This window comes from Pinus tabuliformis, chromosome 7 (genome assembly GCF_031772625.1).
Source record: "Pinus tabuliformis cultivar Carrire ecotype Pingquan chromosome 7, CPIR1, whole genome shotgun sequence".
Classification (NCBI taxonomy): Eukaryota; Viridiplantae; Streptophyta; class Pinopsida; order Pinales; family Pinaceae; genus Pinus; species Pinus tabuliformis.
The window spans coordinates 1,265,494,789-1,265,508,229 of NC_142293.1; the positions used below are offsets into that span (position 1 = coordinate 1,265,494,789).

The following is a 13,441-nucleotide window of genomic DNA, read 5'->3' on the forward strand; positions in this document are numbered from 1 at the left end:
CAAATGACACTTTTGACTCAAAAATAATTTTCTGTACATGATACAAATGCCTAAAAAAGGTCTAATAAATGTGGATATGACTCATAACTCAAGACAAAACCTAGAAGCCTTTAATGGAGGCTATGACCTAGAAAATAAATGAAAGAGCATGATACCAATGCTTCAAAATAATTTTTCTTTTACAATAAAATTTCTTTTTACATCATGACTCAAATACAACTATGAAGACCGACACTAGTACATTCTTCAACTGTGTTCAATATGATGCATTTGCCTCCTGTGTCCTGACTGCTACTATGTTAATTTTAGGTAACAATTGTATGTTCTATGATTAAGAGAAATTTTACTTCAATTTCTTTATTAGCCCAATATCAATATCCAGTTTAACAATCACATCAACATGAAAGTAAAATGCAGATAGAACATAAACATAAACAATAGATGATAAGCCAAGACAAGAGGACATAAGATGTGGCACCAACCAGGGACAAACCCCAATGTGGGGAATCCCTTGATCAATTCTTCTTATATTCTTCAATAGTTCAGCAAAGAGAGAGAGATAATACAATTTACAAATCTGATAATTTATGATAGCAACAAAAAGCCCTAACCAGAAAAGTCAACACTGGTCAAACAGGGCAGAATTCTTCCTCTAAACAGCTCGGTCAAACCCAGTCAACTTCGGCCTCCAACAACAAGTCTAATAAGCCCAAAACAGTCCGAAAAAGTCCAGACAAGACTGGTCAACGAAATTCAAACTGCGGCCAGCCCTAGGGCAGTCAACGCTGGTCAATGAAGAGGTCAGATTGCCTCGATTTTAGTGCCCACATCTGTGGCCTGCTAGGACAGAGATACCTTAGCCAAACCACAGTCAAAATAGGTCAACGCTTGAGGTCAACACAGTCAAACAATAATCCTGCAGCTCGGTCAACGCATTGAAACAGAAATTCATACTTCTTCCTTCCCACGTGTGAGAGACAACTGCCCAGATATGTGTACCCAATCATAAGAGGAGAGAGAGAGATCTGAGATGAGATGATGATCAAAATGACTTCAGGTCTCCTTTTATATGCAACGTTGAGGATGAGTTGGGGGTTTGAATGCCTGTTTTGCTTGCTGGCTGACCTTGACAATTTATCCATAATATAAATAAATTCATATCTTTATTTGTACATGTCAGAATCTCCTTTGCCGTTTCCTTCTCGGCAATGTGTGGGACTACATGATCCTTGACCTCATCAAGGATGATACACTTTGCCTTAGCCATTGCCTCCTCGTACCTTTCAATAGCTACAGGGTCAACTGGGATAGCCATCACTCTCAAGGCGAAGCCCTTGATACAATGTTTGTCTAGAATGGACAAGATCCTAGCCTTCTAGACCACAAAGTTGGACGCTCTGTCTAGATCTCTCATCCCATTCATGGCCATCTCATTGCTCTTCTGTCGACTCCTCCGATTCTCTCTACTTCCTACCTGGAAGTTCTCGGTTCGACTCCTACTGAGTCTCTCTACTTTCCGCTTGGAAGTTCTTGGTTTGACACCTACTGAGTCTCTCTACTTCCGGCCTGGAAGTTCTCTTCTGGACTCCCTCTGAGTCCCGATTTCCCTCCTGGAAATCCTTCTGCCACTCGTCAAGTTGCCCCTCTCCAATCGTCTGTGCAACTGCAACACTGATCTGGATTCCTTGGCTAGAAATCCGCCTTGACAACAACTTCCTCTACCTTGGTCTTCCCCTGTTGGTACTGTTCTAACCACAGTACCAGCTTCGCTCCCGCAAACTGCCCACTTCTTTCGCCCCAGCAACTGAAGGATTGAGCCTCTAGGCTCTGTGCAATCCTGGCACCGACAAAACAATTCCCTCAGCCAACTGCGTAAGCCCTCCTGGCCTTTGCATGAGCCTCTCTCTACCCTCCTTAGCCTCTGCATGAGCCTCTCTCTGCCCTCCTCAGCCTCTGCGTTGGCCTCTCCCTGGCCGAGACTGATGACGCAATCCCTCTGCGTCAACCCTTCCTTTGTCGCTTCTGCAAGGATCAACTATTGTCACTCGGGACAGCTGATTCTGCTGCAAATGCTCTACTCAGCTGATGCCTTCAACTCTCCTGTGATCTGCAACCATGCTCTGATACCATGTTGAATTTTCTAAGTCTATCAGTGAGAAAATTAATCTGTATTCTACTGGTTTATTTCTTCTACTTGTAAATTCTAAACAAGTTATTTAAAACATTTAAATACCGAAATAAACACAATACAGTCACAACATCTACAGATCATCAATTGAAAGAAAACAAGCACACAAGTGACACCGTTATTTTTGGACAAATGTCCCCGGAAAAACCCAATGCGGGAAAATCGGTGCAGCTATTCTGAGGGTTTATTATTATGCAATATTTCCTTGAGTACAACTGGGTGCCTAACCGGCTCACCCGACAGAGAAAAATACACGACAACAATACCTCTATATTTGGAAACAGGTATTCAGAAAACCTGTCCCACGAAACCCTCTCCGGCACAACTGAAGCTCAGCGCTGGCCCTTCTGGCCTCTGCGTCAGCCCCAGGACCCTTTGCATCAGCCCTCTGAGGCACTGCGCAGCCTTTGGGACCCTCTGCGTCACTCTAGTAGCCTTTGCGTGGATGACGCAGTCCCTCTGGCCTCTGCGTTGTCTCTGTTGGGCTCTGCGTGGCCTGAACTAGTTGCTGCTTTTGCTCTCCTTGCTTATGCGCTGGTCTCTCAGTACTGTCTCTGCCTCTTTGCCCAGTACTCATTGCCCCTTGATGTTGATCACTGATTCAACTTTGGTTAGCAACCCCGCTCTAGCAAAATGAATCACTGATCACTTTGGTGTATTCTCCAATTGACCCTCAAGCCTCTTCTTATACTTTTCTCGTTGGTCCTTCAACGACTGAGATAAATCTCTAATCAATGGTTAAGATTGGATTTGGCTTAATCCATGACTTTTGGAACCTTCTAACCCAGTTTTATATTAATATCCATTAATATTTTATTTTTCCTAAGTTTAGACTGAGGAACTCCATTAAAAATATTAATTATTTTAATATCTCCTAAACCGGGTACAATCTGTCCAAACTATTTCTGGGTCTTGGATATTTCATGTGCTTTAGCCTCTCCACCAATTTTCATGGCTAGAGCACATCCGATGCTACCCCAAATCAACAGTACCCATCCCCGAACCCATGTTTCCTAGCAACATAGATATATACATACACTTGGTATGATAATGAATGAACGTATTAATAAATTATAAGAACCGGAGCCCATATATATATATATATATATATATAATGAATGAATGAATGAAAGTATTAATAAATCATAAGAACCGGACCAAACTAAATAAATATAAATATAAATATATATTTATGTATTAACAAATAAATTTATGTATGAATGTATCAATAAATATATAATCTTATGTTCTATTGTTGATTAATTGTCTGAACTTTATTGCATGATCATTGTTTTTGCTTTTACGAGGTATTTTTTAGCAGCATTCATTGAAATTTATTTTTGTAATTTTCTATTTTTCTATTTTGATTTTCTCCACAGTTGTGGAATTTTTTTCTTCTGACATGAACGAATAGCCATACAGAAGAAAAACTTGAACTCTCAGTGCCCTAACTTTTAGAGAACCTGAAAGAGCCGATTTTAGAACATTCTTCCTTGAAATATTGAGTTGATGTTTTTTTGACATTCACAATGGTTGAAATTTGAAACACAGTTAGAATTTCTGTAATTTCTTGGCTACCCAGTTAAAGCTATTCTCGTTGCAGATTCCAAAATGGTGTGCATGATTTTATGTAAGGTTTCTTCTTGGTGCCGGTTGGTATAATAATGTCAATCATTCATCAAGTCTGTTAGTTGGCTTGGCACCCAGTAAATCGTGTCCTAGTGTTGATATTTAGGAATAATATAAATCTTGTCAAGTCAGTTCCCTGTCAGTGTAAAAATTAATTCTTACTGGCCTCTGAAGACTGATGCACTTTCAGGATCATTTAAAGAAAAACTGCTTTTCCAACTGAATGGTAGGCAGTTTTTTTTAGTTTTTGTTTGGCTTTTTTTTAAATTGATTGATTTTTCATCTTTATGCAGTTACAATTGCGTGTTGCTTCCATATCTACATCTTAACTATATTCCAACTGTTCTCACCTCATTCCTGTAAATATTCTGCATCATCATAGAAATGCAAAATATGTAATTGGTTTTCTGAAACACGTCTTTGAAATATAATGAATTCTATGCTTAGTACCATAAAATAATGTGCATATTTTTGCTATTGGATCTTATAAATAAACATTGGTTTTCCTTATTTTAATTTTGGCAGGTGATTCAGAATCATGTATCTGAAATTTCTCAATGTGCGTATAACTCAAACTGCATGCCTGAGAAGTTGTTACTTCTCATTTTAAGCGTACTGAAAGAATGCCAACCTCAAAAGCAATTTCCCAACAATATGAAAGGTAACAGAATGAAACATGGGAAAAAACAAGCATTAGTTGAGTTTGTTGGAGGAGAGGATTTGCCAGGATACTTACCACTTGTTACAAATGTTTCTGATGTTATCCTTTCAATAATGGTAAGCATTTGCATTTTGGAAGGTGTGTGTTCCTCATTTTGTCTTTGCAGCTATATACCTAGGCTTAGTTATCTGAATCTTATGCTTAAAATGACTATTTTACAGGGGGAACTTATTTCATATGCAAGGTCATCATTTACAATATTTTGGTCTGCTGACTTCTCATGGGACGGGCCATTACCTGGTTCAGTAACTGGAAAACTTGGTGGCCCAAGCCAACGGAGACTTCCATCTTCTGCAACTTCATCAGTCCTGCGAGCAGTACTTTCTCCCTTCCATGATTTGTCTGAATTCTAGAATGTTTATATTTAGCTATTATCTGGGGGCGGATTGGCATTTGTTAAGTGGTCACACTTCGCTGTTTATTATGGGAGAAGTTATTGCATAAAAGTTTGTCTCAATGACCCAAAGTCCAAAAGGCCTCATTTTTTATTGTAAAGTTTTATTCAATATTGTTAGAAGAGCATCCATAAATTAAGGTCAGAATAACGAATTAGGCAAGCCACAGTGACAGCTTTGTAAAGTTCAGGATAAGGAAAATATGGAATGCCAGCTTTTTTCCAAAATTATCTAAACATATGATGGGTGAAAATTCGTGAAACTAGTTATATAAGGATGTATATCATGGGTGGCTAAGTAATAATAAGTACCATACATCAAATTAAAATTCGATGGTTGACACCAAGTTTCCCTTAATAGTTTTCCTTTATTTTACGCTTATTGATATTGTACATCTGCCAGTCATTTTGTTTCAGTAATGACTAGCATATTATAGAAGACAATAGAGTGAAATGAAATTATTTGATGATAAGAAGTAGAGGTAACTACTCCTCAATGTGCTACTTTCAGTACCTAAAAATAAAGTACACAACAGACAACTTTGTATAGATCCACAAGTCTGTATCATATGTCTGTGTCAATGCTCGAAGTACAGGCAGTGGGGCTGACCTCATCATCATCCATCCCTCTGGAGTCTGAATGTACCAGTACATGATCAACTTGGTAGCCCTAGGGTTGGCCCGGGGGTCAATGTCTGAGAAACTGAATGATTGCAAATTTACTTGTGTTTATACTCACAATTATTCTAATGATCATACAGAGCATTGAAACTTGGATTTACTCTAATATCTAAATGGATGATATATCGTAGTGATACGTTGAGGAGAAATGGTAATGTGTTTGTTAGGAATAAAAAATAAGGTAACTCTCCGATAATACCATATAAGAATAACATTATCTGGTGTGGTACTATAGATTAATAATTACAATATCAAGTAGGAGGCTAATTTGTGGGAACAATATTCTTAAAAGGTCGAAAATAGAACGGGGGAATGACTTATAGATAAGGAAAGTCTAATGTTGGCACCATAACCTTTCCTTCTTTATATTAATGATTTCGATTTGTAAACATTTATGTTAACCTATGCTGGCTTGTTATGGACATTGGCTTCAGAATCATTTTATAGCCTCACATTGTCCACCATTCAAGGAAGTCTATTTTTCTTGGTTTTACCTTCAATTTTCACACTATGTTTGGTTCGGTTTCAGGTCTATGTTCCTTTTTATTGTTCTAGATGTGGTCTGTGCTACGTGGTGGTTATTTTAAGTTTACAAGGGACCGAGTCATCTTCATTTTCTTCAGAAATGCTGATGATCTGTATCTTTTTTTGAGCTGTGAACAGATTTTGGCCCTGAAAACTGTTGCTGAGTGCACAATATGGTGTGCATGTTTGAGGGATACTCTAGTTCCTGGTTCTGTGGTCATCTTTTTATGGGAATTTGCTTGGAATGTTGTTAATGCATCGATACCTCAGGAAGAGGTATGCTGATGTTTTGAAATTACTATGAGCTGTGTATAAAATATATTTTTGCTCTGTTGGAACTTCACTGGAAAATAATAATTTATTTTTTTAACAAGGGTTTTAGAAGCGGCTTAACTAATTTCATACTGGCTATTTACTTGTTTAATCTCACTGGAAACTAATTTTCTCAACAGAAGTTTATACATGAATATTTGCCATGCTGATAAAAACACCTGTTTCATCAGGCTTATCTTATAACTATGCTAACTTTTAATATCTATGTGCCATTTTGTTTTTTGAACAGATGGGAGCTGAAATCCGAGTTGGTGCATATGAAGCTTTGGTCTCGGTTTGTAAAGCATTGGCTGTCACAACTTGTCCCTCGGTGCTTACTTCGATGAAGGTTGCATTAAGTTTTGAGGACACACCACAAGAAAGACTGATAGACGAATTGGTTTGGCGGTTTCTCCATAGTATCAATCTTCTTCTTCAAATGGGGTCATTGGCAAGAAGTCGTCGAGCAGTTTTGCTACACTATAAGGTAATTTTTTGTTCCTTTTTGTTGCTAATAACAAGTTGGTTGAACCTTTCCAAGGAAAGAAATGTATATTTATTAATTCGGTCAGAAATATGAAGTATATAAAGATGTATGCCTGTAGGCACTCAAAATTGCTCTTTGAAGACATCTTGCAGCAAAAAGCAGTTGTTGCTGCACAATTTCCTTCAAACAGTCTTGTTTATACATTCTTCTGCCAAAAAATACCCACAAAGACTTTACATAGACCTAAAAAAAAACTGTTCATCAGCATCTTTCCTTGCACCATAGCCATTTCTGGTTGTATTCTCCTTCAATGGAGAATATCTAATCATATATGTATCTCTAAATGGCTGTAGGTTGAGTACCTTGCTTGTTTTCATCTGCGCTGAAAGTATTTGGATGAAGACCAAGGATTTCTTTAGAAAGTTCATCAGCTTTAGAGTGCAGTTCACTAGATATGTTGAAACTAAACTTTTTCAAAATTTCCTTTTGGTTTTTTTATTCTTTCTGTTATAGTGAGAAGAGACATGTTTTGTGTTGATTTGGGGTGGCATCGGATGTGCTCTAGCCACGAAAATTGGTGGAGAGGCTAAAGCACATGAGATCTCCAAGACCCAGAAATGGTTTGGGCAGAATCTAACCAGTTTGGGAGATATTAAAATAATTAATATTTTTAATGGAGTCTTTAAGTCTAAACTTAGGGAAAATAAAATGTTAATGTGAATTAATATAAAACTGAGTTAGAATGGTCCAAAAGATCTAATCTTCGCCGTTGATTAGGGACTTAATCTTGGCCATTGAATTGTCAACGAGAAAAATATAAGAGGAGGCTTGAGGGTCACTTGGAGAATACACCAAGTTGATCAAGAATTCGTGGGGCAGGGCTTGTTGAGGAAATTGAAGGAGTGATCAGGGTTGCCGCTAAGGGGCAGTGAATACAGAAGCAGAGAGGGTACCGGGAGCATTAGCACAGAAGCCGGGAGAGAGGGACGCAGAGCTAGCCAGAGGCAACGCAAAGGCACCTAGAGGCCACGCAGAGGCAGCGAGGAGCTACGCAGTGCCTGAGGAGAGCCAGTGTGGGTGACGAAGAGGCTCTAGAGGCTGACGCAGGGCTAGTTGGACTGACGCTGGGCCAGAGAGGCTGACGCAGACCCTAGAGGCTGACGCTGGGAGATTTCGTGGGCAGATTGGGGCTGATATCTATCTCTGACTGAGAGGTACTACTGCTGAGGGCATTCTCTGTTGGGTGAGCCATTTCTGGCACCCAGATTGTATTCTGAAACTACTTAATAATAAACCCTCAGACAGCTGCACCGGTTTTCTCGCATTGGGTTTTTCTGGGGACATTAGTCCAAAAATAACGGTGTCACTTGTGTGCTTGTTTTTCTTTTAGTTGATGATCTGTATGTCTTGAGAGTGTACTTGTATTTATTTTCAGTATTTACATGGTAAATAACTTGTTAATTAACATAATAAGTAGGAAGAAATAAATAAGAAAGTACATGAAGGATTTCTGGCGGATAGACTTAGAAATTCTAACATGGTATCAGAGCGTGGTTGCAAATCACAGGATAACTGATAGCATCAGCCAAGCAGAGCAGCAACAACAGAAACAACTGTCCCGAGTGACAGAAGCTGTTCCTAGCAGAAAAGCAGCAAGGAAGGGGTGATGCAGTGCTTGCATCATCAGTTCGAGCCGGGAAGAGGATCAGCGTAGTGGTAGAGAGGAGCAAACCTGACCTATGCAGTGCCCGGTCATCTTCCTCAATCAGGAAGGATTGACGCCTGTGGTCAGGGGGTGCGGATTTTGCTGGTGTCGGAATTGCGCAGAGCCTAGAGGCTCTAACCTTCAGTTTGCTGGGGCGTAGGATGTTGTGGGTAAGTTGCAAAGTGAAGCTGGTGGGGTACTGTGGTCAGAACAGTACCTAACAGGGAAAGACCAAGGATTTCTAGCAACTGCACTAACGATCAGAGTGGGGGCATCTCGACATTGGCAGAGGGGTTTCCAAGAGGGAAATCGAGGCTCAGAGGGAGTCACACCGAGAACTTCCAGGAGGGAAGAAGAGAGACTCAGAAGAGTCAAAAGAGGAGCAGTGAAATGGTAGTGAATGGGGTAAGGGATCAGGACAGACTGGACGAAACCTCAAACTTCGTAGTCTGGAAGGCCAGGATCTTGTCCGTTCTAGACAGGAATCGTCTCAAGAACTTCGCCTTGAAAACAATAGCGATCCCAGTTGACCCAGCTGAGAACGAAAAGTACGAAGAGGCAATGGCAAGGGCCAAGAGTATCATCCTTGACGGGGTCAAGGACCATGTAGTACCACATATTGCCGAAAAGGACACAACAAATGCGATGTGGGAGGCCCAGACGAAATTGTATCATCATTCTTCCGTGCAGAGGAAGATGCTACTAGAAAATCAGCTGTGGTCATACCAGATGCAGAAGGGAGAACAGATAGACACCTTGCTTGGTCGATTGAAGGAGATCCGGGATTAACTAACTTCCATAGGGCCCATGCTGGATGATGAGATGTTGGTGAGGACCGCATTGAACGTAGTCTCAGAGGATTGGGAGGTATTTGTCCAGAGCATACTGGGCAAGTCGACCCTTCCAGATTGGGAGGAATTGTGGGCGGCTCTTCGTCAAGAAGAGATCAGAAGGCTAACCAAGGCGGGAAGCAGCGGCAAGGGGGTCAGAATCAAGGAGGAAGAGGAGGATGCTGCCCTAGCATCTGAGGGAAAGCAGGAGAAATGGAAGAAGAAGGACCTCTCCAAGGTCAAATGCTTCCACTGTGGGGAACTGGGTCACTATGCGAGCCAGTGTCCGAGGAAGAAGAGCAAGGGAGAGGCTTCTGAGACCAAGGCTGCACCAGCAAGGGCGGAGAAAGAAGTGGAGACAGATGATGACTGTGCCATGAGTGCTCATGTGCCACTTGAGAGGAAGTGGGGAGACATCGAGCTGTAGTCAAACGGACTACAGGCGATGAGGGGCAGGATCCTCGAGGTACCCAACCTCTTGGATTATACCTTGCTACGGGAGCCCCGAAGAGGAGTAGCAGGACTGGCGGATGTCGGTAGAGATGGATGCGGATGGAGCGACAGAGGGAGCTATAGTGCAGGAGTCCCAGGACAACGTGAGCAATGTTTTAAAAACCGGAACTGGTGACCAGACCGATCCACCTAATGAACCGGGTTACCGACCGGAATCGGTCAAATCGGGACTGGTTAGGTCTAAACGAACCGGTTTTAGAAAAATACATTAAATAATTAATTTTTAATGAAGCAAAACTATTTTTAAGATTTAAACCTTGATTCCAAGCCAATAGAGACAAAATATGCAAATTTTGCTCATTTATATACGATGTAAAGGTGAATATATCAAAATGGCACCGAGTGCAATACATATCATCAATAAAATAGTAAAATACATAAGCAATGAGGCTCTAAATGGCCTATAAAGTCCAAAAACAATGTTGCAAGCTATGATACCATTGGCCTACTACAAGTCTACAGTGCTGAGTGTACACATGATCAATCATCAAGTTCATCACCACTACTAGACAAAGGATCATCATCAGGAGCTACATAGACATCATCTGGTTTAGTCTGAGGATGCCTTAGCCTGATCTGCAACCTCAGTAGCAATGCCACCAATAACAATAGAAGTGGACCTAATGGACCGTTGAACTGATATATGTTGGTTTAAGTTCAAAGAAGTTGCCAAATAGATTTTAGGTTTTGTACTGAAAATCAGAAACTAGTCCTAGAACAAAGAGCAATGTAAACCAAAGAAAAAGAAATGGCAAGTCATGTTGAAACTTCACACAAATAAATCCAAGTATTGCAAGTAAAATATATTTTTCATATCCATAACTAAGCAAGCCACAAAAGTTGAGTATTTTATCCACGCCGTTATATTCAATCATAACAGTATTGCATATCAGGTAGTAGTACAAAGTTTTGATGACCATTATGCAAGTACACATTGCATGTTACTATTATGTACATTTTGAGATTTGCTCCTGCTATTCTGTAATATTGAATACAAAAGCTCTTAACGCTTCTAGAATTTTTAAATCACCGGGCTTCTCCTAAAAGCACTTCATTATTCATAGATTAAGCTTATCAAACAAATGACTTTGCAGTTCATATGTTTATATATTTTAACTGTATAAACTATTGACAAGCATACATCTATCACAAATTGGGCCATAGCTGATATATACCTATCAAACGGATTTTGGCAAGATGACCATAACTTTTTCCACAATTGTTGTTATTGTGGTAGAAAATAAATTCAGATTTTTGGTCAATTATAGAGAAAGTTATTTGATAGGGATTCTTAGTTATTTTATTTGCATACACGAGTGGCTCCATCCCTTGCAGATTCTAGTTTTTCAGAAGGGACAGAGACCATCCCGAGAGTTTGTCTTCCCTTTGTATATTTGCATATTTGAAATTTTGATGAGCATAAAGGATTTAAGAAGTCATATGTCACAAGACCTCCATATTGAAGTATTTAAACCTTGCAAATGTTTCCAAAATGAGCATCTCATACTAAAGGTATGCATAGATTTTGTGCAAGGAATAGATTCTTGCATAAATCCAAATTCCACAGTTACATTCTCACAGATACACCCACCTTGTCAATCAAACGGTTTTAAGGCCAATAATGCTGTAAATTGATCTGCCAAATATTCAGATATCATATCAGTCTGCAGTAAGATTTAATTAAAAAAAGGCCTTCACAACACAGTTAAGTTAAAATTATTCAGCACATAGTAACTGTCCTAGTCTAATTTCTAATCTACCTACTCAGAAAAATAGAGAACTGAAATAAAAACAAAGAACTGAAATCTTCTATCAAAACTGCAATATGAACCCTACTAGATAATATATACCAAAAGACATTCTACTGATGAAAGTGGCATCAAGTACACAGACCCTAAAGTCGCTGCGTGGGTCCTCTGCGGTCGTGGCAGTTAATCGACCGGTTTAGGATGAAACCGGCCGGTTTGACCACAAACTGGTGGGTTCCGTCCTAAATCGGCCTGTTAGGGCTCAAAACAAGCGAAATGACCTTGCTGACTGGGTTTTTCAGTCGGTTCTGACCGGTGGCCTTGCTGACCGGCCGGTTTGACCGGTTATCAGTTAGGACGGCCAGTTTTAAAAACACTGAGCGTGAGGCAGTAGTGCGAGATGCACAAAGTTGTTGCAGCAGCGCAGAGGTCAGAGAGGGAGCACTTGTCAGTGATAGAGGGAGCTTCAACATCGGGAGTGTTTCTAGCCTGACGAAGATGTTAGAGTTGGAAGATCAGTTACTTACTTCTCAGTAACTGAGTTGCAGTGCAGCAGTTAGCAGTGGCATTATTATGGGCAGTGCGATGCAACATGATGAGAGAGGTTGCAGTGCAGATGCAGCAGTGGCAGTGGCAGGGCCATGGGCAGCAACACGAATGCAGAGGGAGTTGCCGTACAGATGCAACAACGGTAGTGGCAGGGCCATGGGTAGCAGTACATGATGTAGCAGCAGGCCTAGCATCAGCATAGGGACTGATGCCGGAGGATCAAGGTGATGCTTAGTGAGAAGTATTATTAGAGCATAGTCCTCGCTAAGAGGGAGTGTTGATTTGGGGTAGCTTTGGATGTGCTTTAGCCATGAAAATTGGTGGAGAGGCTAAAGCGCATGAGATCTCCAAGACCCAGAAATGATTTGGGCAGAATCTAACCGGTTTGGGAGATATTAAAATAATTAATATTTTTAATGGAGTCCCTAAGTCTAAACATAGGGAAAGTAAAATATTAATGTGAATTAATATAAAATTGAGTTATAATGGTCCAAAAGTCATGGATCAAGCCAGATCTAATCTTAGCCGTTGATTAGGGACTTAATCTCGGCTGTTGAATTGTCAACGAGAAAAATATAAGAGGAGGCTTGAGGGTCACTTGGAGAATACACCAAGTTGATGAAGAATTCGATTTTCTAGGGCAGGGCTTGCTGAGGAAATTAAAGGAGTGATCAGAGTTGCAGCTAAGGGGCATTGAATACAGAAGAAGAGAAGCAGATAGGGTACCGGGAGCATCAGTGTAGAAGCCGGGAGAGAGGGACGCAGAGCCAGCTAGAGGCTGAGCAGAGGCATCCAGAAGCCACGTAGAGGCAACCAGGAGCTGCGCAGTGCCTAAGGAGAGCCAGCATGGATGATGCAGAGGCTAACGCTGGGCCAGAGAGGCTGACATAGACCCTAGAGGCTGACACTAGGAGATTTCGTGGGGCAGATTGGGGCTGATATCTGTCTCCGACTGAGAGGTACTACTGCCGAGGGCATTTTCTATTGGGTGAGCCATTTCTGGCACCCAGATTGTATTCTGAAACTGCTTAATAATAAAACCCTCAGATAGCTGCATCGGTTTTCCTGCATTGGGTTTTTCCGGGGATATTAGTCCAAAAATAATGGTGTCACTTGTGTGTTTGTTTTTCCTTTAGTTGATGATCTGTATGTGTTGAGA

The 13,441-nt window shown here is 40.6% G+C and overlaps 1 protein-coding gene across 1 annotated transcript in view; it reads left to right on the forward strand.

Annotated features, from left to right (window-relative positions):
• Window positions 1-13,441, forward strand: part of LOC149252027 (tRNA/rRNA methyltransferase (SpoU) family protein) — a 425,400-nt gene that overhangs the window by 161,365 nt on the left and 250,594 nt on the right. The window contains 4 exon segments of the mRNA XM_089459645.1: window positions 4,343-4,594; window positions 4,700-4,855; window positions 6,277-6,414; window positions 6,701-6,937. Of these exon segments, the coding sequence (XP_089315771.1) occupies window positions 4,343-4,594; window positions 4,700-4,855; window positions 6,277-6,414; window positions 6,701-6,937 (783 nt within the window).